Source organism: Heterodontus francisci, chromosome 49 (genome assembly GCF_036365525.1).
Source record: "Heterodontus francisci isolate sHetFra1 chromosome 49, sHetFra1.hap1, whole genome shotgun sequence".
Taxonomy (NCBI): Eukaryota; Metazoa; Chordata; class Chondrichthyes; order Heterodontiformes; family Heterodontidae; genus Heterodontus; species Heterodontus francisci.
Window position 1 is genome coordinate 2,917,213 of NC_090419.1, and position 27,962 is coordinate 2,945,174.

At 44.1% G+C, this 27,962-nt stretch overlaps 1 protein-coding gene across 1 annotated transcript; it reads left to right on the plus strand.

Moving 5' to 3' along the window:
- The first annotated feature begins 616 nt into the window (after positions 1-616).
- LOC137358334 (probable G-protein coupled receptor 139) lies at positions 617-5,256 on the plus strand. Its single transcript, XM_068024277.1, has 2 exons — positions 617-881; positions 4,367-5,256. The coding sequence occupies exons 1-2, from the start codon at positions 617-619 to the stop codon at positions 5,254-5,256; spliced, it is 1,155 nt and encodes a 384-aa protein (XP_067880378.1).
- The last annotated feature ends 22,706 nt before the right edge of the window (positions 5,257-27,962 follow it).

Here is a 27,962-nt window from a genome sequence, read left to right on the forward strand (position 1 = left end):
TAGATAAGGTGATGAGGAAAGCATATGGTATACGTGCCTTTATTAGCCCAGGCATACAATATATGAGGGAGCTGTATAAAACGCTAGTTAGGCCACAGCTGGGGTACTTTGTTCATTTCTTGGCCCCACGCCATAGGAAAGATGTGATTGCACTGGAGAGGGTGCAGATGAGATTCTCCAGGATGTTGCCTGGGCTGGAGAATTTCAGCTATGCAGAGAGACTGAAAAGGCTAGGGTTGTTTTCCTTAAAGCACAGTAGGCTGAGGGGAGATATGATATAATTGAAATAGCTACATGCTTGATGGCTGGCACTGACACGAATGGTCGACGGGCCTCTTTCTGTGCTGTATATCTCTACGACTCAATGAAAATGTGTTGCGTTGAAAGAGATTAACTGAACTTGTTTGTTCAGTGACTGTAATTAATATCTGTCTCCATTGTCACTAATTGTGTCACTGGGGGGATTCCTTGTTCCATTAATAAAGGACTCTTTGCAATGTGTTATCCCATTGTGTCAACGTTAGCATCATCCCCGGTGATAACAGGGTTCAGTGGCTACAGAGAGAGGGAGAGGATAGGTCAGAATCTGAGAAGAATATTTTGGATTATTGCGACAATGGGCCAGGATCTGGGAACAATGGACTGGAATGCGACAACAATGGACCCGAATCTGGGATCAGAAGTCTGGAAAGTTACAACAGTTGATCAGAATCTGAGAATGGAAGATTGGAATACGGCAGCAATGAGCAGAAGTATAACCTATTTGTTTTATTTTCTTTCTGCATATTATCATTGGCTAACATTAGAATTCCGGATCAAATATGCACTTGTGATTATTCAACACATTTACTATCCCATCCTTGCTATAATTGGTGTCCCTGGTAAGTCTCTCAGTCCAGTTATTATATCTATAAACCATGATTCATTCTATTACAAATCTTTGTTGTTTAAATATTGAGGAAATGGAAGCCATTTCTTTGATTCCTGGTACAAAGTCAACATGCTAACCAAAGACTCAATCCCCCTCACTTGACAATATCTGAGGCTGGAGCAACTGTTTGCAACCTGGGCAATCATTTTGATCCTCAGCTGACTTCAAATCACATATTATCGCCGCTATCAATACTGAATCCTACCACCTGCAAAATATCGCAATCTACCTCAGCCCATCCGTTGTATAAACCCTTATCATTGCTTTTCTTAAATCCAGATTCGCCTATTCCAAAACTATACTGGTGAGATTCACAGGTACAACCTCTCTTACACCACAGGAGATTCAAGTCACTAATACTAAATCACACCAAACAACATGCACCCATCCACATGTTCTCAGCGAAATGCATTGGTTCCTGGTCTAGCAGCACCTCAATTTTCCTATTCCCATCCTTGTGTTTGAACCCCTCCATGTCCTCGCCCCTCCTATTACTCCTAAAACCTCTGTCCATTTCCCATATCCCTGTGAGTTGTTCCTTTTCAGTATTTATCGCAAATGTCTTTTGAAAGATTACTTCTTTTCATCTGTATCTCTCCATGGCCATGATTCTGGGCTTCACAGAAGGATGAATCTATTTTGCTGGTGCTGCAAAGATTATAAAACACAATATGGTGCAGGACAAGCTGCCAGCCACACCTGGCATATCCCGTGTGGTTATCCGTGTTGGGCAGGGTCCTCCAACAACCTTGACGCACTTCTTTGAAATTTGGTCTGTCTCTGCATGTTCCAGGCATCCATGCTAATACGAATTAGAATTAGAACATTGCAGCGCAGTACAGGCCCTTCAGCCCTCGATGTTGCGCCGACCTGTGAAACCATCTGTCCTACACTATTCCATTTTCATCCATATGTCTATCCAATGACCACTTAAATGCCCTGAAAGGTGAGGAGCTATTGAATTCCCTCTGCTAATGCCAAGTTATTTAAGGTGCTGCAGATTGTTTTCTGGAGGTTGAGTTTGTGAACTGCTGCATACAATTAGGGAGGGCTGAGGAAGTGTTCACCCAACTCTGGATGAAATATGGAGACTGCATTAACAGCGCATATTGATCGACAAGAAATGGAGCAGAAGCTGCAGAAAAGGAAAGCTCTGCGAAGAGGAAGGCATTGGCGGAATCTGCGCTGGACAACCCGAGATTTTCAAGAGCACGTTTCCTACCAACACCTAATGCAAGATTTGTACACGTGGTAACTCCGATTCAACAAGGAGGTGGTCACAGAGATGTGCAGCCTCCATCAACATAGTCTGGAGTCTCACACCAAAGCCAAGACAGAGCTGTCAGTGGCAGATAAGACCATTCTCTGCATAGACAACTTTCCAGGCGGTGGGGGAGCAACATATCCAACACATCCCAATGTGTGTACATGGATGCATTCGGGAGATGACAGAGGGCATCCAGGCCAGGTGAAAAGAAAACATCGTTTTCTCCCTCACAGAGAATACAGGATAAGAGATCCCATGGTTTTGCGAAAGCAGTGGAGTTCCAGATGGTTCATGTGGCTCTGCGGAATCCAATGTCAAAGAGGAGTGGTAAAGGAAATGAACAACTCTTTTCGATTAATGTGCACTTGATTTGTGACTGTGCAAACGTTGCTGAAAGTTGCTGAAGGTTCACTATCCTGGCAGTAGCGACAGCAGCTTCAATCTGAGGCAGTCAGCCATTCTCACCATCTTTGCATCTCCAGAGCGAACCAGAATGTTGCTTATCGAGGGAGAATGCTATGCTGTCATTGAGTGATAGTATATTTTACTGCACAAAAGCAGAGTTGTCGGCCCATCGACTCCATGCCGGCTCTCCACAGAGCTAATCAGTCTGTCCCCACTGCCCCATTCAATTCCTATAGCCCTGCAGGTCTATTTCCTTCAAGTGGCCAACCAATTTCCTTTTGAAGTCATTAATTGTTTTATTGTTTTGGCAGCAATACGTTACAAGACAAGCTTGAGTTCAATGGTTAATACATTGTGGATGTTTTATCGTGAAGTAGCTCTAAGGACAACAACTCTAGCCTATCCAGTCTCTCTTCACAGCTGAAATGCTCCAGCCCAGGCAACATCCTGGTGAATCTCCTCTGCTCCCACTCCAGTGCAGTCACATCCTTCCGATAGTGTGGTGCCCAGAACTGTACACAGTACTCCAGCTGTGGCTTATCTCGTGTTTTAGACAGCTCCATCATAACCTCCCTGCTCTTATATTCTATGCCTCAGCAATTATCCCATATGCCTTCCTAACCACCTTATCTACCTATGCTGCTGCCTTCAGTGATCTATGGACAAGTACACCAAGGTCCCCCTGACCCTCTGTACTTCCGAGGGTCCTACCACCCATTGTATATTCCATTGTCTTTTTTGTTCCCCCAAGTTGCATCACCTCACACTTCTCAGGATTAAATTACATTTTCCACTGCTCTGCCCATCTTACCAGCCCATTTATATCGTCCTGCAATCTAAGGCTTTCCTCCTCATTATTTATGACACCACCAATATTCGTGTCATCTTTGAAATTATTGATCATACCTCCTATATTCACATCTAAAACATTAATGTGCAGTACAAGCAGCAGGGGTCCCAGCATCGATCGTGTTTATGTTTAATTTAATACTGCTATTTTATTTCCCATTAATCCATTCCTGATTCCACATTCAATCCATATTTTAACTCTATTTCCTAAACAAATCAGGATTATTTCATTTAAACCCTATCTCCAACAGACCGCTCTGTCACAGGAACTAAAGAAGGTCCGCCACTGACAGTGATCACTGATGCTCAAATGTCATACTAAACTCCTTTCAACTGTTATTTTTACTCCCCAGTTTACAGTTAATTTAGCGACAATTCGGATTAATTGTTTCTTTGATTTTTTTTTTAGTGGACTCATGTCCAATAATTGTTTTGGAATGAGTGAATTATATGCTGCCTGTCACTGTTGAAGGAATCTCTCAGTCAGTCCAACATTTAACTTTATGTACAAGATTGCTGCAGAAGCCACAAATCTGGAATAATAACAGAAAATGATGAAACGACTCGACAGGGCTGGCAGCATCTGTGGAGAAAGAAACAGGAAAATGTGTTTTAGATCAGTGAAATTCGCTGGAACTTGGACTGCTTTTAAACTCGGCATGGGAAAGGAGGGATTGCAGGATTTTGATCAATACTGAGTTCAGCAATTTCAGTTCAGCATAACCCCTTTCCAATTTAATCTCTTCCGCCTTCCAGCCAATAAGAACCATTCAGTTTTTTTTTACGTATACCCATTTAAATGCATCATTGGGCACAGGAACACATCTGTAACTCTCGATATGTATTCAGTCAAAAATGTTAACTTTGCGAGCAGCCTGATGTATAATTTCTTGGTTTGTTGCACTTCCTCACAGTTAACTTGATGACAATTGTGATCCTGTCTCGGGGAAAGTGCGGTCTCTCCAAATGTGTCACTCGCTACTTAGTGGCCATGGCAGCGGTGGATCTACTCGTCATTATCCTCGACCTTATATTGAGGCACATTCCCATTGTTTATCCAAGACAGTTTCAATTCCTGTTGACCGTACGCATGTGTAATATCCACGCTGTCCTGCTTCATGCAGCTACAGACTGCTCTGTTTGGTTTACGGTCACCTTCACCTTTGATCGATTTGTGGCCATTTGCTGCCAGAAGCTGAAAATTAAATATTGCACCGAGAAAACGGCGGCTGTGGTTCTGGGAACTGTGAATGTGCTGAGCTGCTTAAAGAACATTTTCTGGTATTTTATGTTGACAGGTTGGTACTCGAAGGCGAACAGACCCTGGTTTTGTTATGCAAATATGTATGTTTATTTCTCTCATGTCTGGGCAACAATCGAGCTCCTCCATCACATTCTAACCCCTTGTGTCCCATTTGTGGTGATTCTGCTGCTCAATGCTTTCACCATCCGACACATTTTTGTGAGCAGCAGAGGTCGCAGGAGACTCCGAGCCCACAGCAGTAGGGAGTGTCGCAGAGACCCAGAGCTGGAGAATCGAAGGAAATCCATAATTTTGCTGCTCGTTATCTCGGCCAATTTCATACTCTTATGGGCTGTGTTAATGGTGAATACGATGTGGCAAAGAATACAGGATTTGGAGCCGGCGGCTCCATCAGTACCTGTTTCTCTGATACAATTGGGTTTCATGCTGCAGCTCCTGAGTTGCTGCACAAACACAACGATTTATGCACTGACCCAGACTCAGTTCAGAGAGCAGTTGAAGAATGTGCTGACATATCCCTTTTCTCAAATTGTTCTATGAATTAAATAAAGAAATGACTGGTTATTTCCAGCAGCTTGTCATTTTCTTTCACACTTCCACCAACCATTGCCAGAGTCTGCTGCCATGGTGCCAGATCGAGGGTGGAGGCAACCGCTGTAGTGCCAGAGCTAGGGGTGGGGCCCGTTACTTTGGTGACAGAGCAGGGTCATGTTCTTCCACCAAGGTGATGGAGCAGTTGCGGTTTGTGTCTCTATGATGAGAGTGCTGGGAGTGCCCTGTTCACCTTGTTGAAGAAGCAGTTTGGCCTGTCCCCCATGGTGACGTCTCAGGGTGGGCAGGGCCTGTTCCCCAGTGTAACGGATAATTGGGAGCTGTGGGAAGTCGCTATAGTGATGAGGGACTTGTAGCAGGGTCCATTCTCCATGGATACAGCCGGGGGAGGGCGGGGGGAGGGGGGGAGCGGTGAGGCCTGCTCGGCATGGTTATGATGGAGTGGCGGCAGAGCCTGTTCTATTAGTGGGTGGGGTGTGGTGGTAGGGCTTCTTTCCCATGGTGGAAATTGAGTGGGGAGGGGACCTGTTACCCATGGTGGCCGGGGGAATGAAGCTTTGCGGAGTTCCCCGTGGTGACTGGGATTTGCCGAGGCCTGTTGCCCTGCTCAATGAAGAGAGAGTCGGTGCCTGGTCCCCATGTTGACAGGAGATTATGGGCGGTGCCTGTTGCACATCACAGCGGATGTGTGGGAGCAGGGTCTCTTCATCATTGTGACTGGGATTGGGTGGGGTCTGTTCCCTATGGTGACTGTGAATTGGTAGCAGAGGCTGTTCCACATGGCAATGGCACAATGGACGGTGGCAGCGCCTGAGGTTCTCCAGCCTCGCCCACCATGCACAGCCAATGATGCAGTGGAAAGCATAAGGGAAAAGCACCACCAGCAGCCCTGTCCATTGGTGATCTCCATCCTGACCAGGATAGCAACATAAAGAACAACAAAACCAAGAAGACCGAAGATGGTGTGAAGACTGAGCCTGGATTCTTTGTACTCCTTTATAACCATTTTTTTCTGATTGATTATAGTTTTTAATAGAATGTTATAATATTTGTGATGCTCGGTAACCATTCATCATCCTTTATAACACCTTATAATCCTTTGAAACTTCATCAACTTTATCATCCTTCATAATAATATAAACACGTTTATAACAAGATATGACACTTAGTAATCTTTCATGAACTTTGGTATTGTTTTTATAATCGACTGCAAACATTGTACTCTTTATCATCTTTTATAACACTTAATTAAATTCATAACACTTTAAAACCCTACTCAACAGCTTATTTTATTCATCCGTGACCCGTGAGTGGCCTTCTTGGCCAGCTGAAGTGCTGGTGTTTAGGTACACGTGTTAGGAAGGGCGTTCCAGGAATTTCACCCAGCGGCAGTGAAGGAACAGTGATATCGTTCCAAGTCAGAATGGTGTGTGGCTTGAAGGGAAACATGTTCTGCCCTTGCCCTTTTAGGTGGAAGCTGTTGCCTAAGGAGCCTTGATGAGTTTCTGCAATGCTACTTGTCGATGGTACAGACTGTTGCCACTGTACATCAGTAGTGAACAGAGTGAATGTTGCAGGTGGTAAGTGGGCTTCCAGTCAAAAGGGCTGCTTTGTCCTGGGTGGTGCCGAGTTTCTTGTGTGTTGTTGGATCTGCTCTCATCCAGGCTCGTGCAGTGTATTCCATCACACTCCTGATTTGTGCCTTGTAGATGATGGACAGGCATTGAGGAATCATGAGTTGAGTTATTCACTGCAAGATTCCCCACCTCTGACCTGCTTTGGCATTTTTGTGGTTCGTCAGGTCAGTTTCTGATTAATGGTAAGACCAGGATGTTGATAGTGTGGAATTCAGTGATGGTAATGCCAGTGAACTTCAAGGGGTTAGATTCTCTCTTGTTTGAGATGGTCATTGCCTGGCAATTGTGTGGTTCGAATTCACTCAAGCCTGGATGTTGTCCAATTCTTGTTGCATCTGGACATGGGCTGCTTTAGTATCTAAGGAGTTGTGAATAGTGTGGAAAACTGAAATCATCAGTCAACATCACTAATTCTGATCTTACGATGGAGGGATGGTCATCCCCGGGGCGGTATTCAGTTGGGAGTCTGCTCCCGGGGGGTTATTTCGATGGGAGTCTGTTCCTGGGGATGTATTTCGATGGGAGTCTGTTCCTGCGGGATATTTAGAATGCCTCCTTTTTCCTTTTGACTAGGCTCACAATATCCCGTGTTATCCAAGGTTCCTGAAACTTGTCAAACTTATCCTTCTTCCTCACAGGAACGTGCTGGTCCTGGATTCTATATATCTGATGTTTGAAAGACTCCCACATGTCAGATGTTGATTTACCCTCAAACAGCCGCCCCCAATCTAAATTCCTCAGTTCCTGCCTAATATTATTATAATTAGCCTTCCCCCAATTTAGCACCTTCACCCAAGGACTACTCTTACCCTTATCCACAAGTACCTTAAAACTTATGGAATTATGGTCACTGTTCCCGAAATGCTCCCCTATTGAAAGTCGACCACCTGGCTGGGCTCATTCCCCAATACCAGGTCTAGTACGGCCCCATCCCTCGTTGGATTATCTACATATTGTTTCAAGAAGCCCTCCTGGATGCTCCATACAGATCCTGCCCCATCCAAGCCCCCAGCACTAAGTGAGTCCCAGTCAATATAGGGGAAGTTAAAATTACTCACCTTTACATCTTTCCAAATTCTGTTCACATATCTGTCGACCTCCCGCTGGCTGTTGGGAGGACTGTAGAAAACCCCCAACATCGTGACTGCACCCTTCCTATTCCTGAGCTCCACCCATATTGCCTCGCTGCACGACGCCTCCGAGGTGTCCACCTGCAGTACAGCTGTGATACTCTCCTTAACAAGTAATGCAACTCCCCCACTCCTTTTACATCCCCCTGTATCCCGCCTGATGATTCTAAATCCTTGAATATTTAGCTGCCAATCCTGTCCTTCTCGCAACCGAGTCTCTGAAATAGAAACGACTTCATAGTTCCAAGTACTGATCCAAGCTCTAAGTTCACCTGCCTTACCTGTTATGCTTCTCGCATTGAAACAAATTCACTTCAGCCCACCAGCCCGCAACATCCCCATGCCTGCTTTTCCTCTTAGTCTTACTGGCCTTATTTACCTGCTCTGGTTCACACCCTCCTGCCACATGAGTTGAAACCCTCCCGAGTGACGCTAGCAAACCTCGCAGCCAGGATATTTGTGCCCCTCCAGTTTAGAAGCAACCCGTCCGTCTTGTACAGGTCCCATCTGTCCCTGACGCGATCCCAATGCTCCAGATATCTGAAATCCCCCCTTCTAGAATTTTATAAGTTGCTATGAGATCCCCTCTCACTCTTCTGAGCTCCAGCGAATATAATCCGAACCGACTCAATATCTCCTCATACGTCACTCCCGCCATCCCAGGAATCAGTCTGGTAAAACTTTGCTGCACTCCCTCTATAGCAAGAACATCATTCCTCAGATAAGGATACGCAAACTGCCCACAATATTCCAGATGTGGCCTCACCAAGGCGCTGTGTAGCTGCAGCAAGTGATCCCTGCTCCTGTACTTGAATCATCTCGCTATGAAGGCCAGCATACTATTTGCCTTTTTTACCACCTGTTGCACCTGCATGCTTACCTTCAGCGACTGTGTATGATAACACCCAGATCTCGTTGTGTATTCCCCTCTCTCAGTTTATAGCCATTCAGGTAATAATCTGCCTTCTTGTTTTTGCTACCAAAGTGGATAACCTCACATTTATCCACATTATACTGCATCTACCACGCATCAGACCACTCACTCAACTTGTCCAAATCATCCTGAAGCCTCTCTGCATCCTCCTCACAACTCACCCTCCCACTCAGTTTTGTGTCATCTGCAAATTTGGAGATATTACATTTAGTTCCTGGATCTAAATCATTTTTGCATATTGTGAATAGCTAGGGTCCCAGCACCGATCCTTGCAGTACCCCACCAGTCACTGCATGCCATTCAGAAAAAGACCCATTTATCCTTGTTATGGGGTTTACCTAATACAGTTTTGTTTCTAAAAAGGGTTTAACATTGGTAAATCACTGCCTTCTGGCACCTCTTTCATTGCCAAAAGGTGATTGAAAGATTATCACAGTGTCACTGCAATTTCCACCATTCTTTCCCTCAGCAACCTTCATACATCCCAAGCATATTGCATAAAAGTTCGACTTAATAAAATTAAAGAAAAGGTTTTGAATTGAAAGGGGTTAACTAAACCTGTTTGTTCAGTGACTGGAATTAATGTCAATCTCTGCGGGCAAGTCATTGTGTCACTGGAGGATTTCCCACTTCTATTAGTAAGGGACTTATTTCAATGTGTCAGCGTGAACATCACCTCTAGCACTAACGGGGATTGCGGCTCCAGAGAGAGGGAGAGGATAGACTGGAATTTCAAAACAATGGATTGGAATGTTACAATGATGGATCAGAAGCTGAGAACCATAGATTGGAATGGAACAACAGTAGTCAGGAATATATTGGTTTGGTTTCACCTATTTACTGAAGATGATGATCGGCGATCATTAGATCGACGGATCTATTTCGGACTGAAAATGATTCAGTACAGTTACTATCCCATCCTTGCTATCATCGGTGTCCCTAGTAAGTCTTTCAATTCAGATATTAATTCTATAAACAAGGTTTAACCATGTTACTGCTTTTGTCACTTATTCTCTCACTTTGTTGCAGTTGGTATTTTTGGTAAGACCTTGTATGCAGCTATTAGAGCAATAAATCATTTCTAACTTTATGACTGCAGAGGTAATTTGCTCTTTCATTTTTGCTGTTTCTGGGGTCCCTGGTAATTCGCTATATCCAGCTATTAAATCGATACATCTTATATCACTATACTAGTGCTCTTGTCATGTCAACATTGGAAAAAATGAAATTAACTTCAGTTCCCAAAACCAACGCTGCACCGTGTCTACCGAATCTATTCCCCACTCAGGCTGTTGTCTGAGGCTGACCCTGACTGTTCACAAACTCACGGACTCTTTCACCCTGAGCTGAGTTCTGATTCAACATTCTCTCCCTCACCCATCATGCTGACGACCACCTCCATAATATTGCCCTCTGCCTCCACCCATCTGCAATATAAACCCTCATTTGTGCCTCTGTCAAATCCAGACTCGGTTGCCCTAATGTTCCACCCTTCATTTGCAACATTTAATAGACCAAAACTCATCCAAAGCTGCTGCCCATATCCTAACTAGCGCCAAATCCCATTCAAAACCCCATGCTCACTGAACTACATAGGTTTCCACTCTGGAAATCCCTTAATTCTAATATTTTCACCCGCTTCCATGGCCTCAACCCTTCAGTTACTCCCATTCCCATATTCCTGCAGCTTGTTTCCTTTCACTCGTTATCTAATTCGTTTTGTAAAGAATATTTCGATTCCTCTGTATCTCAGCCTGGCCGCAATTTGTGGCTCTGGAGATCCACTGGTGTCAGTGCTATAAAGCTGGAAACACATCTAATGGTGCAGGGCATGCTGCTGTTCACTTCCAGCGTGCCCCAGGTGGTCCTCCATACTAGGAAAGGCGATTCAGCAGCTTTTGAGGTACATTTTGGATCAGCTGAGCATAGGCTCAACAACAATGTCCTGTGCCACATTGGAGTTGGACACCTCCATGCTCCTGTTTAGCTACAGCAGATGTTTTTTTTTCTCACCTGAGTCCCATGTATTAAAATTCGCTTGTGATATCGTCCCCTGATGAAGTGGCCCACGAGCTATACATTCCTTCCGGCCTGTCTGCACACCACTTGTGCTCTGTCCCACACCACGTGAAGATTCAAACTCTATACTAGCCTCTAAGGAACATGCAATTTGAGTTGATGGCTGAGAGCATCAGACAAATTGACGGGGCTTCATCATCAGTGTTGTGTTATTGCTCTCTCTCTCTCTCTCCCTCTGTCTCTCTCTGTCACTTAGTCTCTCTCAATCTATCTATCTCTCTGTCTTTCGGACTCCTGGAGCTCATGCAGCTCGGAACATGACAGTTTTGGATTGTCAATGAAAATAATAAATTCAGAAGGGAAGGGCTGGTGTGAAGAACTGGGGATAGGAAGCAAAATATTCATGCTTCTACTATCGGCAACTTGCACATCATTCAAGATGCCAGAATGAAGGTGAGCTGGGGCTTTAGAAGTGCATAATGCAGGAACATGGCGTCATCCTGAATGCTCTCGGTGATGCTGAGTGTTACGTGCTCTATTACAGCTGGCCTCAGAATGCAGAGAACCATCTCCTCCCTCATGCTCGGGGATGAAGTTATGCTTGACCCCCATTGGTTCATTCTGGCTGCCTCCTATTATAGGCCACTTTGCCCTGCAGGCGAGAGGGAATAATATCAGTGTTTGTTTTGCACAGTTTTGGTGACTAACTGGAGGCATGTGGAACTAGTGAGAGGTAGGTGTCCGGCTGGCATAGTTAGAATGTGTGTGAAAGTGTAGTACATCGAGCAGCACGAAATATTGGTGGTGTGGAGGTTAGCAGATGCCATGTTTTTTTAATTCATTCATGGGATTTGGGCGTCGCTGGCCATTTATTGCCCATCCCCGATTGCCCTTGAGAGGTGGTGATGAGCTGCCTGGTTGAGCTGCTGCTGTACATTTGGGGTAGGTACACCCACAGTGCTGTTAGGAAGGGAGTTCCAGGATTTTGACTCAGCGACAGTGAATGAACGGTGATATAGTTCTAAGTCAGGCTGGTGTGTCACTTGGAGATGAACGTGCATGTGGTGATGTTCCCATGCATTTGCTGCCCTTGTCCTTCCAGTTGGTTGAAGGTTTGGAAAATGCTGACTAAGGAGCCTTGGTGCATTGCTGCAGTGCATCTTGTAGATGGTACACACAGCTGGCGCTGTGCGCCGGTGGTGGAGGGAGTGAATAGATGTAGATGGGGTGCCAATAAAGTGGTATGCTTTGTCCTGGAAGGTGTCGAGCTTTTTGAGTGTTGTAGGAGCTCCAACAATCCAGGCAAATGGAGAGTATTCCATCACATTCCTGACTTGTGTCCCATCCTTCAGTCTGAGCAGAAACGTTTTACTGCAACTCGCTTTTCTTCTGTCCTTGAGTCACATTTGTATCCAACATGATCGGGAGCCTCCTATTCCAACAACTTTAATTTTGTGAACCAGCCTTTCAGATGGCACCATCTCAAAAGCTTCCTCAAAATACATAGAAACAACATCAACCACATTCCCTTCATCAATCCTCTCTCATATTTCAACAGAAATTAATTTAGGTCAGTCAAGCATCATCTGTCTTTTACAAATCCTCGCTGACTATCATTTCCAAGTGTCTGTTGATTCTTCCCTTATAATTGTTTCCAATAACATACTTACCACTAGCATAGAACATAGAACATAGAACATAGAACATAGAACAGTACAGCACAGTACAGGCCCTTCGGCCCACGATGTTATGCCGAATCTTTAACCTACTCAAGATCTAAGTAACTAACGTTAAACCTAACTGACCTGTAGTTGCTGCGACAGTCGCGACACCTTTTCTGGAATAAGATAGTCACATTTTCCAATCTCCAATCATCAGGCACCTCCTCCACATCCAGGAAGATTGGATGGTTATGGCATGCCTTTCTGCTCTCTGCATCCCCACTTCCTTTATTAACCTTGGATGCAAGCCATCCAGACAAGGTGACATATCTACCATATGCATAGACTGCTGTTTTCGTCCTCCCACCTCTTAATTTTGACCCAATCCAACGCCTCTACCCTCTCTACTTCGACAGATGTTTTGTCAGATGCCACTTCCTCAGTGAAAACTGATACAAAGTACTCATTATATAAATTAGCCTGTCGCTGCGCCTCAAGCAGATATTAGTCTCCCTGTCCTTAAGCACTCCAATCCACCTCTTACTACCAACTCTCCATTTACACGCCGGTAGAAGATTGTTCTGATTTTCTATTCTCATATTCTCTGTTTGACAGTCTGACCTTCCTCGTCATCTTCCCTCTGAATTGATTGTATTTGGCCTGCTTCTCACTCATTGTTTCATCATAATCTCTATCACCCTCGTCATCTAAGGAGCCTTGTTGCTGGTCTCCTAACGTCTTGGCCTTATTTGAATGTGACTAGATTGTAGCTGAAGGCACTCTTCCTTGAAGACGACACTTTGTCTGCCTGTTAGTTTTTGGTTCCATTTGAGCCTGGCTGGATCCATTTCATCTCACTGAACGTTGTCCTCTTCCACTCCAGACGTTCTACCTTAATTCGTTCTGGGCGGTTCTGCATTAATGGTCAAAATCCTTGCATGTGATGATCACTCTCACCCAAGTTCTCCCCCAAAGACACTTGGTCCACTTGTCCCACTCATTATGCAGCACCAGATCTAACACTGCCTCCTTTTTAGTTGGGTGGAGAACATACTAATCGAGGGACATCTCCTGAACGCATTTCAGGAATTCCTCCGCCTCCTTACCCTTCACTCTCGAATTATGCTAATAGATATTTGATTCCCCCATATCACCATCTATAATTTTTGCGCATCTCTGTGATTTTCCTGCAAATTTAATCCTATCTCAATCTCACTCTTTGGACGCCTATCGAGTATCATTATTTGTGTGTTCATACACTTGTGGCTTCTTAATTCTAACCAAATAAAGCCTGTCCTTTCTCCCTCAAGGGCATCCTCCCTTTCCTAAACTGCCATGTCTCCCCTAATCAATGCTGCCTCCCCACCTCTCCTTCACTCCTTCCCTAACTTTTCTGAACACTTTATATCCTTGCATATTAAAGTGCCTGGTGCTCACCATTTCGAAATCATGTTTCCATTTTTGCCACACAGTCTTATTCCCGAACTGCTTTTTGTGCTTGTAATTGACCAACCTTATTTACCACACGTTTGGTGTTTACAAATTTACATTGTAATCCTGGATTCACATTCCTCAGAGTCCTTCTTAGTCCAATCCCATCGAGGACGGAAGAATTTCCTTCTATAGTACTGTCTAACACTCTCACAATATGCACCCTATTCCTCCTTACTACGTCTATGTGTTAGTGCCCATCCCCTGCCAATTTAGTCGAAACAGTCCCCAATCACATTAATGAATCTCCTCACGAGGATGTTGGTCCACTCCAGTTGAGGTGCAACCTGTCCCTTGTGATTAGGTGCCTCCTTTTGTTTTAAAGAGATACAGCACTGAAACAGGCCCTTCGGCCCACCGAGTCTGTGCCGACCAACAACCACCCGTTTATACTAATCCTACACAAATTCCATATTCGTACCACATCCCCACCTGTCCCTATATTTCCCTACCACCTACCTATACTAGGGACAATTTATAATGGCCAATTTACCTATCAACCTGCAAATCTTTGGCATGTGGAAGGAAACCGGAGCACCCGGAGGAAACCCGCGCAGACACAGGGAGAACTTGCAAACTCCACACAAGCAGTACCCAGAATTGAACCCGGGTCGCTGGAGCTGTGAGGCTGCAGTGCTAACCACTGCACCACTCCTGCCTCATTACTGGTCCTAATTACCTCAGAGTTTGAAGCCTTCCCTCCTGCACCATCGTCAAGCTACGCATTGATACACCTAAACTTCTACTTCAACTCTCACTAATACGTGGGACTGGGAGTAAGCCAGTGATGTTTGCCTTCGAGGTCCTCCTCTTTAACTTCCAAACTAGTTCCTGACCTAGGACTTCAATACCTACTCTCTCTGTGTCATTGGCACCAAAGTGTATCATTACATCTGCCTCATTCCCTTCCTATTGTAGAAAGTACTGCATGCTTTCTGTACATCCTTTATCCAGGCACCAGGCGTGCAAAGTCCTCTTTTGAAACCATGCTGACTGTCACGGGTCAGAGAATCTCTCTGTCAGTCTTTTTATACGAGAGCTAAGTGCTGTGTTATCTGCAAATCTGAAATAATACCAGAAAATGCAGGAAACAATCAGCAGGTCCAGCCGCATCTGTGGAGATACAAATAGAGATAACGTTTCTGGTTGATGACCCTGCGTTAGAACTGGGAGTACATGGAGATGTCACAATTTGTAGGACACGCAGCCAACGGTGGACGGGAGGATGATGATCAACAGTAAGTTCAACAATTTCAGTATCATTCATTTGCCATTTAACTTCTCCTACCGTCCACCAGATCCCTGACCTTCCCCTGTGTTCTTACAGGTATAATCATTTCAATACATCAATGGGTAGAAGAAAACATTTGCCTAAAGCTGGTTCCCAGCCTGATCTATCATTTCTCTTTTTATTTCCCATCCTCACAGCTAACTTGATGACGATTGTGATCCTGTATCGAGGAAAGTGTGGTCTTTCCAAATGTGTCACTCGCTACCTGGTGACCATGGCAGTGATGGATTTACTGGTTGTTTTCCTCGACCTGATATTAAGGCACATTCCAATTGTTTATCGGGAACATTTTCGTTTCATGAATTACATCCGTGTGTGTAATATCCACGCCGTCTTGCTTTATGCCATTACTGACTGTTCTGTCTGGGCCACTGTCACTTTCACCTTTGATCGTTTTGTAGCCATTTCTTGCCAGAAACTGAAGAGAAAATATTGTACTGAGAGAATAGTGCAGGTCAGAGGCTCCCAGTCCTGCGGCAGGTAACTCACCTCCTGACTCCCCAAAGCCTGTCCACCATCTGCAAGGCACAAGTTAGGAGTGTGATGGAATATTCTCCACTTGCCTGGACGGGTGCAGCTCCAACAACACTCAGAAAGCTCGACACCATCCAAGACAAAGCATCCCACTTGATTGGAACCCCAGCTACAAACATTCACTCCCTCCACCACCGACAAACAGTGGCAGCAGTGTGTACCATCTGCAAGATGCGCTGCAGCAGTGCGCCAAGGTTCCTTAGACAACACTTTCCAAACACGTGACCTCCACCAACTAGAAGGACGAGGGCAGCAAATGCATGGGGGTACCACCACCTGCAAGTTCCCCTACAAGTCACACACCATCTTGGCTTGGAACTAAATCGCAGTTCCTTCACTGTCGCTAGGTGAAAATCCTGGAACTCCTTTCTAACAGCACTGTGGGTGTACCTACCCCACATGGACTGCAGCGGTTCAAGAAGGCAGCTCACCACCACCTTCTCAAGGGCAATTAGGGATGGGCAATAAATGCTGGCCCAGCCAGTGACACCCACATCCCATGAATGAATAAAAAAAGGGAAGTTGGACAAAAAGAGATTCATTGTCAGTGACAGGAAAATCAGGCGACTAAGTTTCCTGAGGTTTTTTGCTTCGTTTTATATCCGACAGATATCCGACACATATCCGTTTTATATCCGGTCAGTCTGCTTTTCAGTTAGATCATGGCTGATTCTCGGCTTCAACTCTGCTTGCACACCCACTCCCCATATCCCTTGAATCCCCAAAAGACAAACATCTGTCGCTCTAAAACTTATATATATTCAATGATGGAACATCCACAACTCTCTGAGGTAGAGAATTCCAAAGATTAATAACCCTTTGGCTGAAGACATTTCTCCTCATCTCAGTCAGAAATGATAGGCCCCTTATTCTGAGACATTGTCCCCGTATTATAGATTCCCCAGCCAGCAGAAACAACCCCTTCAGAATCTTGCATGGTTCAATGAGATCACATCTCACTCTTTTAAACTCCAGAGAATATCGACCCAATTTGCTCAGCTTTTCATCATAGGAGAACCCTGTCATCTCACCGGCCAATCTCGTGAACCTTCGTTATAACACCTCCAATGCAAGTATATCCTTCCTTAACACTGGAGATTAAAAAAACTGCACACTATATTCCAAAGCCCTATACAATTGCAGCAAGTTGTTACCTATTCTTGCACTCCTTGCACTAAAGGCTAACATTCCATTTGCTTTCCTAACTACTTGATGTACTTGCCTGCTAACTTTTCGTGTTCCTTGTATAGGTAAACCCAAGACCCTCTGAACATCGACATTTCGAAGTTGCAGATCTTTGAAGAAATATTCTGCTTTTGCACGCTTACTATTTGGTGAATAACCTCACACTTCTCCGCATTCTACTCCATCTGCCCACTTGCTGCCCACATACTTAACCTGATTATATCTTGTTGTAGGCTCTTTCTGTCCTCCTCGCAGCTATCTCTTTCTTTGTCTAAGTCATTAATATAGATTCTAAGTAGCTGAGGCCCCAGCGCTGATTCTAGTCTCACTCCACTAGTCGCAGCCTGGCAACTTGAAAATGCCCCATTTATCCCTATTGTAAGGCCGAAGGATGGTGAGGCAGGGGATCTGGAAGACATCATGTATGCATGAGTAACCTCAAGCTGTCCAACAGCATGAGTTGACCACGCAGTCCCCCAATGTCTAGTAACGCATTTCATTGGTTCGACTAATCAATGTATATAATTTGTAATCGCTATGATTGGACCGTGTCCAGCCGGGATGGGCTGAATAACTGTTTGAAACTGTATAAGTATTGATGATTTTCCTTTGTTCGGTGGAGAGGAATCTGGATTGCCAAGTGACCTGCTCCCCGCCGGCGTAACCCAATAAACTACTTGACGTTTGGAGCAGACCCGAGTGTCGAGTGATTCTTTCAGATTCATTCCCACTAACAGCGACCACGACTAAAGTTAATATTAAATTGGACACGATAAGCATTATGCAGGGAGCTACTGTTGCATTTCATTGTTCAATTAATTATAATAATACACTGGCTAATAAAAGGGGCGGCACAGTGGCGCAGTGGTTAGCACCGCAGCCTCACAGCTCCAATTGCTATTGTATTTGATAATGCACAGGGTTATAATTTTACAATTAATTGTTTAACTGGGCATTATACCCAACATATAAGGGAATAAATATACTGTTAATTGGGAAATTGGAAACGATAACTAGCACACAAGAAAAAAAAGTATAGTTTATTGTTGCATTGGATTTTATAAAATATACAAGCCAATAATGTCAAAATTAATTGTGAAACTGTCCCTGAACACTAGTATACCAGGGAATAAAGTTACAACAAATAGTTTAATTGAACATTAGAACCTATGCAGGAGAATAAAGTTACAGTTAATTCCAAAATTGGTATTGATAACGATTCACAGGGAACAAGGCTGCAATTAATTGCGCAATTGGACTCGATAATCAATACACAAGGGTATAGAAGTACAACTAATTGTAAAATCGGACATGATAACTAGTACACAGGAAATAACATGACAATTAATTGTTGAATTGGGCTTGAAAACTAATAAACAGGGGAATAGGTCACTTTTAATTCTTTATTTGTTGAGGATAGCCAATACCCAAATTAATGCAGGAAGAGCTAATCTTTATTTTATTTTTTTAGAGATACAGCACTGAAACAGGCCCTTTGGCCCACCGAGTCTGTGCTGTCCATCAACCACCCATTTATACTAATCCTACACTAATTCCATATTCCTACCGCATCCCCACCTGACCCTATATTTCCCAGCCACCTACCTATACTAGGGGCAATTTATAATAGCCAATTTACCTACCAACCTGCAAGTCTTTTGGCTCGTGGGAGGAAGCCGGAGCACCCGGAGGAAACCCACGCAGACACAGGGAGAACTTGCAAACTCCACACAGGCAGTACCCAGAATTGAACCCGGGTCGCTGAAGCTGTGAGGCTGCGGTGCTAACCACTGTGCCACCCTAGGGACCTGGGTTCGATTCCGGGTACTGTCTGTGCGGAGTTTGCAAGTTCTCTCTGTGACTGTGTGGGTTTTCACTGGGAGCTCCGGTTTCCTCCCACAGCCAAAAACTTGCAGGTGATAGGTAAATTGGCCGTTGTAAATTGTCCCCAGTGTAGGTAGGGAATATGGGATTACTGTGGGGTTAGTGTAAAAGGGTGGCACAGTGGCGCAGTGGTTAGCACTGCAGCCTCACAGCTTCAGCGACCCGGGTTCAATTCTGGGTACTGCCTGTGTGGAGTTTGCAAGTTCTCCCTGTGTCTGCGTGGGTTTTCTCTGGGTGCTCCGGCTTCCTCCCACGAGCCAAAAGACTTGCAGGTTGGTAGGTAAATTGGCCATTATAAATTGGTATAGGTAGGTAGGGAAATATAGGGACAGGTGGGGATGTGGTAGGAATCTGGAATTAGTGCAGGATTAGTATAAAGGGGTGGTTGATGGTCGGCACAGACTCGGTGGGCCGAAGGGCCTGTTTCAGTGCTGTATCTCTAAAAAAATAAAAATAAGAAATAATAACACACATTCCAGGTGGGATTTTTCCAAAGCAGCAAGGTAGGATTTTCCCTGCTGAGCTTCATCTCTGAATGGAGATACTAAGATGCGGGACTTCTGGCAACTTCAGAATATCAGAGATGGACGGCCAGCGGGACCAGGTAACACTAAGAAAAATTAACATATTTTAATTAGGTCCCCGTCGCCAAGCGGCGGGGAGGGCGCTCCAAGGTCTCACCACAACCGGTAATATGGGGCAGAGACTTCCCGGCGTGAAGGGATGGTGTGGGCCTCTCCTGGATGTATTTTCTTCCACCCCCGGCCACGACCCCCAACATCGGTGGGGAGGCGGGGGGGCGGGTGGCGGTGAGGGAGGGGGTTGGTGCTGCTAACATCCAGCCCTATATTGGATTCAAACTTAATTTTTAAATTTGTCCTAATACCGAATATACATGAGATAAAGGAAGTTCTAGTTGTTACATTGGGCTTGATAACAGTGCAACAGTGGAATAAAGATACATTTAATTGCCAAATTCGGCATGATAAGTGATCCAGAATAAAATAAAGTTCCAGTCATTGCTTAATTTGGCCTGGTATCTGATACACAGAGTATGAAGTTACTGTTAATTGCTATATTATGTTTAATAACAATTCACAAGGGAGTAAGATTACAAATAATTGTTTATTTGGAAATGATAACCAATGCTGAATGCATAAAGGCAGCTATTTGTAAAATTGAGCATTATAATTAGCATATAGTGGACAAAATGTTGCAATTAATTGCTGCAATGGACTTGAAAGAATGCACGGGGAAATAAGGTTGCAATTAATTTTCAAATTGGGCATGCCTAAAGCACAGGAAATAAAGTTACAGTTGATTTTTATTTGTGTTTGGTACAATGGATTTACGAATAATGTTATGGTTAATTGTTTATTAAGTTCGTTATTAAGGTAAAGTTATAGAAGTTACATATAATTTGTACATTGGCCTGATAACTGAAACATATGCCATCAATTTAGCCCGAATTGTTATATTAGGCTCAATAACACTACACAGCAGAGTCAAGTTACAGTTAGTTACCAACTTGGGATGAATAACCGATACACAGTGGAATAACTTTCCAGTTAGTGTTAAATTGGGCTTAATGACTCATGCAAAGTGTCTAAAGCTACAGTTAATTATTATATTGGATTTGATTTTGAAAAAATCACTCCGGAAATGGTTGCAGTTATTTTTTTAAATGCAGATCATAACCAATGCACAAGGGTAAAAGATACAGTTAGTTGTAAAATTGGACATGATGCCTAGTAACTGGGCATAAAATTACAGTTTGTTGTTGAATTGGGCTTAACAATTAATGCACAATTAATGTCGCGATTAATTATTCCTTTGGACATGATAACCAACAACAAAACAATAAAGTTAGAGCTAATTTTTATATTTGGCTTGATAGCAGCACACATGGGAATAGGGTTATAGCCAATCGTTAACTGGAGCTTAAAAATAAATCACAAAGGAGTACAGTCACACAGAAATACATTTTACCTTAGACACTGATTTACCACACAATAACGTTCATTTATTTATAAATTGTGCTTGATTGCACACACATGCAGGGGGATAATATTACTGTTAATTATTAGAGTCAGATAATTATGAGCCCGATAAGCAATAGAAGGTGAATAAAGTTACAGTGAATTTCTCAATTGAATGTTTTGAGCAGACTAGATAATAACATTTGTTCATTATTATATTGGTCACAACAACAAGAGTGGAGGTAAAAAGCTACATCCAATTATTGCATTGAACATGATAAATAAGACACAGGTTAATGGTGGTCAGTTTATTTTACAATTGGTCACATTAACGGATGCATATGGGAAAAGTTGCACTTATTTAAGTTTGATTTTATAAACAATGCAGGAATGCATGTCATTGTCCTATCAACTTATGATAAACAATACAACAGAAAATAACATTTCAGTTCATCATTTAAATGGGCACAATAATCAATACATAACTCAGTAAAATTACAATTATTATTAAATTGGACATGATAACCAGTAAACGGAGGCATAAGCTTTCAGATAATTACAAATGAGGTATTCTAACCAATACACAAGGCAATCAGGTTACTATTAATTGTTTAATTGGACGTCCCAACCAATGCTTGGGGGAAACAGTTGCAATGAATTAAGCTGGAGATGATAAATAATGCATATGTTATACAGTTAAAGTGAAATAAATTGTGGACACAATAACCCATGCACATGGCCATAAGGCTTCAGTTAATTGTTTTGACCTGATAAACAATATGCCGGGAAACATTCATATTGATTTGTTCAATTGCATGTAACGTGGATACTAGCTAATAAAATAAGTTAATTGTTTAATTGATCATGGTGACAAACGCATGGGATGCATAGTTGAAGTTAATTGTTAAATTGGATATGATAATTCGTATGCAGCTTCTGGGCAGTAGAGTTAATTATAAAACTGGGCTTATTAAGCAAAACGCAGGGCAAGAAGCTGCTTTTATTTAAACTTGAAATATTGAACAAAAGTTAGAAATAATTGTTGAATTGGGTTCAATAAGCAATAAGCAAGGGAATAATTCATAGTTAATTGTTTAATTAGACATGATAAACATACATAAAAGAATAAAGTTACAGATAATTGTTCAATTGAGCTCAGTAACAATAAACATGGAATAAAGTTGCAGTTAATAGTCAAATTGAATTTCTAACCAATACTCAGGAGAATAATTTAAAATTAATTGTTAAATTGGTCCTGATATCAAGCTGACATAACGCAGCGTTAGAGCTAATTACTATATTGTGCTTCATAGCAAGACCAATCGCTCCATAGTGGTTCTTCCTGTGGCATTGAGAATCTTTGGTCAATGAGGCGCTGCTCTACATCCCTAGCTCGCTGATCGCCCTGCATGGTGCCTGGATGCCCTCTGTCCTCCCATGTGCCTTTCCTGCTGTAAGTCCTCAGTGTGCTCACCGTCGGAGGTTGCTCAATGTCTCTCCTCATCCTGCAAGACCTCCCCGCTATTGAGTGTATAGTTTTGCAGAGCACAGCAAACAGCAATGATGCGAGTTAGCCGTTCCAGCACACAATGCAGGACACTGCCCGATCTACAGCATGTCGATCGCCTGCTCAGTGGTGACTCTTGGAGCTCCATGGCTGGCATTGTATCACTCTTCTGCAGCACTGCTGGGGTGTCTCACCATTGTCAGAAGCCATGAATGCGAAGGGTAGCCCTTGTCTCCAAGATGCCACCCTCCATCTGAGACATTTCAGTGAATAGCAATGGCAGCTGGGACTGGAGCAGGCTGAAGGGACCATGGCAGCTGCCTGGAAAGCGGGCACAGATGTGCATGAATCGTTTCTGGTGATCATATATGAACGGCACGTTGATTGAGTGGCAGCCCTTACAGTTTATGCATTCAGCTGGTCGCCCAGCAGGAGCCTTGATGTCCACATGGGTGCAATCGATGATCCCTTGTCCCTGTGGGAATCCCAGGACGGAGCCAAAAACAATTTCCGTCTGACCCTGGTTTTCAAAGTCCGTCCTGAAGCGAATATACTCACCAGCCCTCTGGTACAGGACATCAGTGACCTCCCTGATGCAGCGGTACATTGCTGACTGTGTGACCCCACAAAGGTCTCTGGTGGCCCCTCAAATGAGGCAGAGGCGTATAAATTGAAAACCGCTGTCACTTTGAGGGCCACAAGCATAAGATGTCCCCCGAAGCCCCTGGGCTGCAAGTTACCATGCAGCAGGGCAGAGAGATGGCTCGACATCCGCAGTGGCCTCTGACACTGATACTCAGATATCTGCAGGTATGTCATGTGGGACCTGGAGATGTGCAGTGATCTGTAGCCGTGAGCTTTCTTTGGGTGCTGCTGCTCATGACCGGAGGCCTCTACGTGGGCTATAACTGCATGTTAGTTTCGTCTGCAGTGCAGTCTAGCAAGAAGCGAATCAAGTAACATAAGGTTAACCATCTCCATCTCCAAGTTGCAATTATACTCGGGTCCTTCACTTCTTCAAACGTCCCGACAGGGCAGAGATTGATGTTGAGTGGTATATCAGGTGCTTTCATGCAGCAGCTTTGCGGCATGTCATGGAATTGCCCGTCTTATCTCCCACAAAGAGTGGAACCCATGACCACATAATGATTGCACAGACTGCATTGATTTGCCCACAAGACATATAAGCTTCACAGCTTGCCATCTGTGGCACTCTCCCCAAATAAAGGGTGACTCAAGTGCTGTTGGCTCTTCAGTGACAAAGGCAGTCAATGGAACAGAACTGACAACCACAAAGGAGGGGAAGAATCGCAGTGGCTCCCTTTCTGTATGCAGAATTGGACACCGAAGTATTCCCCCTCCCTCCTTCCTTCCAGTATGCACATAGACCCCTGAATTCCCCCCCCCGCACCCCCCCCCCCTCCATCCTGACTTCCATTATGCAGGGTGAGACCCCTGAAAACAGAACTTAGCTTCGTTAGGGAAAATTTCTGCCTCTGATGGCCTTTTCTGTTCAGGAACGGGAAGGCCATGACGGCCACCTGTTTAAAGTCAAATCTGGAAGTGTGGAGTGTGAGGCAGCGGGCTGCATAATCTGCAGAGTTATGTACTGTTTTGAATATGGAAATTGGGGTGCAGACGCCGAGTGGCTTGGTGGGGGTGGGGTGCAGCGAGGTCTCCACCGTGCCACACCCTCCCCCCGCCACTCCCCCGCCGCCGGAGAGGTGGGCCTCTCCCCGCAGAATTTTACCTGCCCCCGCACCGCGACCCCTGGCATTATATCGAAAAAGTGCAGGGGAGTTTTCTCCAATGTCTTTGTCGGTATTTATCCCTCAATCAACCTCACATATAACAGAGTATCTGGTCATTATCACATTGTGGGAGTTTACTGTGTGTATATTGGCTGCTGTGTTTCCTGCATTATAACAGTGACTACACTTCGAAAAGTACTTCATTGGCTGTAAAGCGTTTTGGGTCGTTCGATGGCTTTGAAAGTCCCTATATAAATGTGATATATTCTTCCCTAACAGCAGCCACCAAGCTGAGGTGACAGCGCTGGAGACTCCTGTGCTGATCCTGGTTCTGCCTCTTCACCAAGCTCCCACTTACCTGGGCTTGTCCAGACAAAAAACCTACCAAACCCCACCACTGTCTGACTGATGGATCAAAAGAAAGATGGCAATGGGAGGATTGGCTGGGAGACAGGCTCAATAAAGTGTATCCAAACATAAGCAGACAGAATAATCAATTGGCTCTTGGAGAATGCCAGCATCTACAGAATTTTGCTTTTATAAGGATAAGTTGTTTTTTATTTTTGCTTTAATTTCAGAGCAGAAGTGAGCAGCTGAAAATCTAACCAGAAGGTAGAGGAGTGACAGTGAGTTCTGTTTCCCGTCCGGTCCTGCAAGTGGTACTGTGACACTCTGCTTGCACCGTTGACATTCAGTCCTCCAAATGCCACCTGTTGGACATGGCTTACTAATTTTTGGTCTATGTGATACATCCTGCTGCTCTGGGATTGGTTCTCCAACTGTCCGTCACTTCATGTCTGTCATTCAAAGCTCTTAAATAGAACATAGAACATTCCAGCGCAGTACAGGCCCTTCGGCCCTCGATGTTGCGCCGACCTGTGAAACCATCTGAGCTAAACTATTCCATTTTCATCCATATGTCTATCCAATGACCACTTAAATGCCCTTAAAGTTGGCAAGTCTACTACTGTTGCAGGTAGGGTGTTCCACGCCCCTACTACTCTTTAGCCGTCTTTGATTATACAGGCCCTATCCTTCCGTTACCCCAGCCGTCAGCCCCTTACCCGCTGCCTCTTTGTCACGTACCTACTCCTCTGTCCACTGAAATAATGACTGTCCAAAGACAGTGACTTCTCCCCATCGCCAACACCCTGATACCCTCCCAAACACCAGGTGTATTTTCAGATCCCCAGCATTTCATGGTGTCATTCCGTTGATGGAAGTCTGGGGATAAATATTAAATTAATGGACTGGACTGATAGGAAACCGCCTCTAGGCTACTTTCAGTTATTTTGTTTATGAATTAATCGAGTTAATAAAGATAACCAGATATTTCACCATGTTCTTGAACTGCTGTCTGAACCTGGACTGAGTTGCCCCATAAATAAATGTGGTTTGCAGCAACTTAAGTTCATCAGCATAAATCCGACTTGTGGAAATGTATGTAAAAAATCCTGATAATTATTGGGATACGTTCCTGTAATGCTATAATTTAAGAATTCTAAAACATGTGTATGAAGTATCAAGCTGCCAGATATGGTGAATAGTAAAATCACAGACTTCCTTCTGCTCTCCATCTCTGAGTTACTGCAATTCTCCCCCTTGCTCTGACCCCCTCAGTCCCTTGTGAACTCGACTGGCCACCAAAATGTTCCTGATTATCAGAGCTTTGAGCAACAGAATTAAAGTGAATGGTGTTAACACTGTATCAAACCCACCTACAAATATCAATCCCACCGAACCAGGCTCAGAAAAATAGTTTGGCTTTATACAACAGGCCCACGGTACATTGTCGATTAACCTTACAGGTTCACACACGAAGTGGAACGGAATACATTTTAAACAGATCAGAATGCAGGTTATTGCTGGAACCACAGTTGCAGTTTTCTCGGTGCAATATTTATTTTTCAGCTACTGGCAACAAATGACCATAAATTGATCAAAGGAGAAAGTGACAGTGAACAACGCAGAACAGTCTGTGCTGCACGAAGCAGGACAGTGATAACACGACAAACAGGGGTGATTTCCAGGAAAGATCCCAGGAAATAATAAAACATACTCGGTGTCTGAGCTCAGGCAGTCAGGGTTGAATTTTATCACGAGCAATATGTGGGTTGGTATTGTTTCTTAGTTTAAGACATCTCAACCACGATTTCAACCTGCCTCCAGTCCACATATTTACACGTTTAAAAGAGACCGAACAGGGAAGGAGTTGCAGAACGCTCCCAGGAGGCTAGTCAGTACGCTGGCAGCCTCTAATTAATATTACTTTACTGATGGAACATTGGCTGGCTTGGATTCTCAGGCATCTGGAATCCAGGCAGCTACAACAAGCTAAGGACAGTTCAGAGAGAAGGTCATTCCCATTACAGCACTGCTTATGGGCCAGGAAGTGAAATATTGTTTCCACCTGTACCCACAAGCTCACCCCCATTAGACTCACCCTAGGCAAAGAGCCCCGCCGTTGCGAATTTGGCTGTCCTGGATCCGTTATCGGATTCCCCAGGGACTGGGCACATCTTTCGGGTCCACAATCCGTCCTGATTCATCCTGTGGCCTTTTCCAGAGTCATCTCCATCAACTGGAAGCCAAGTCTGTCAATCAAGCTGTCTTTCTGGCGGGGAGCCTGTCAATGAGAAAAGGGGCACTGCATGGAGTTCAAACTCCACAACATGTGGGGAAATCCGGAATTCCAAAAGTCCGACTCCTCCCTATCCCCAAACAATACCTATGTATCATTTCCCTGCTAATACCGAGGTCTAAGTACTTGAATAAATGTGAAATTTTGTAACAGTTGTCAATATATTGGGAAAAAAACAGAAAGTTGAATATACTCAGCATGTCAGGCAGAATCTGTAGAGAGAGATACAGAATTAATGTTTCTGGTCAATATTCTTTCATCAGTACTGGAAGATAGTAGAGATAAACATTTTTAAAGAAATACTAGAGCCAGTGAAGAGTGGGGTATAGTGGACAAAAAACAAAGCAAGGGAGGAAGTCTGTGAAAGGATGGAGGGCAGAAAAGATTCAAAGACTCCAGTTATCATGATGAAAGGCGAATGGGACAATTAAATAAACAGATCGTGGGTCCAGACGAGGTGTAAATGCTGACAGCAGAATAACAGAACGCTGGCATCTATGGAAACTTTTGTCAAGAAGTGAAGGAGCCTGTGATCTGGGAATTAGGCAGAGAAATGTGGGTGGATGCCAGGGGTGTAGTACCAGCCTGTAGAACCAGCACTGATGGGAGTCCTCAAACCAAGCATCAAACTACACCCCCTCCACTCCCAGGGGCTTTTGTTTTGACATCGTCCATTCTCAGCACATGCCAACCGAGAAAATGTGAGCGTTGTTTCTAATCAGCAGCTTTTCATCTCAGTTTTGGCTCCAGCAGGCCTAGTGGAAAAAATAAGTTGCTGCGTCACTGTTCCCCATTGAATGTAAATGTGGAACAATGTAGGAGTCTAAGAGAGGCCAGAGCGGGATCAGGATGTGGAATTTTAGTGGGAATAGACAAGAAACTCTTAAAGGAAGTGTCTGGCATAGCACTGACTCAACCTATGTTTAATCATGGTGACGGTACAGGAGACTACATCATGAGCAGTTCGGACAATAAATAAAATAAAAGAAATACAAGTAAACCAATGTTTCATCTGCTGGGATAGTTTGATACCTTGGACGGTGAGAAGGA

Excerpts from the sequence above, each read along its gene's own strand:
- LOC137358334 (XM_068024277.1), top strand. The coding sequence starts at position 617 with ATGGGCCAGGATCTGGGAACAATGGACTGGAATGCGACAACAATGGAC. Across the intron at positions 882-4,366 it reads TGCTATAATTGGTGTCCCTG|TTAACTTGATGACAATTGTG; the intron begins GTAAGTCTCTCA and ends ACTTCCTCACAG.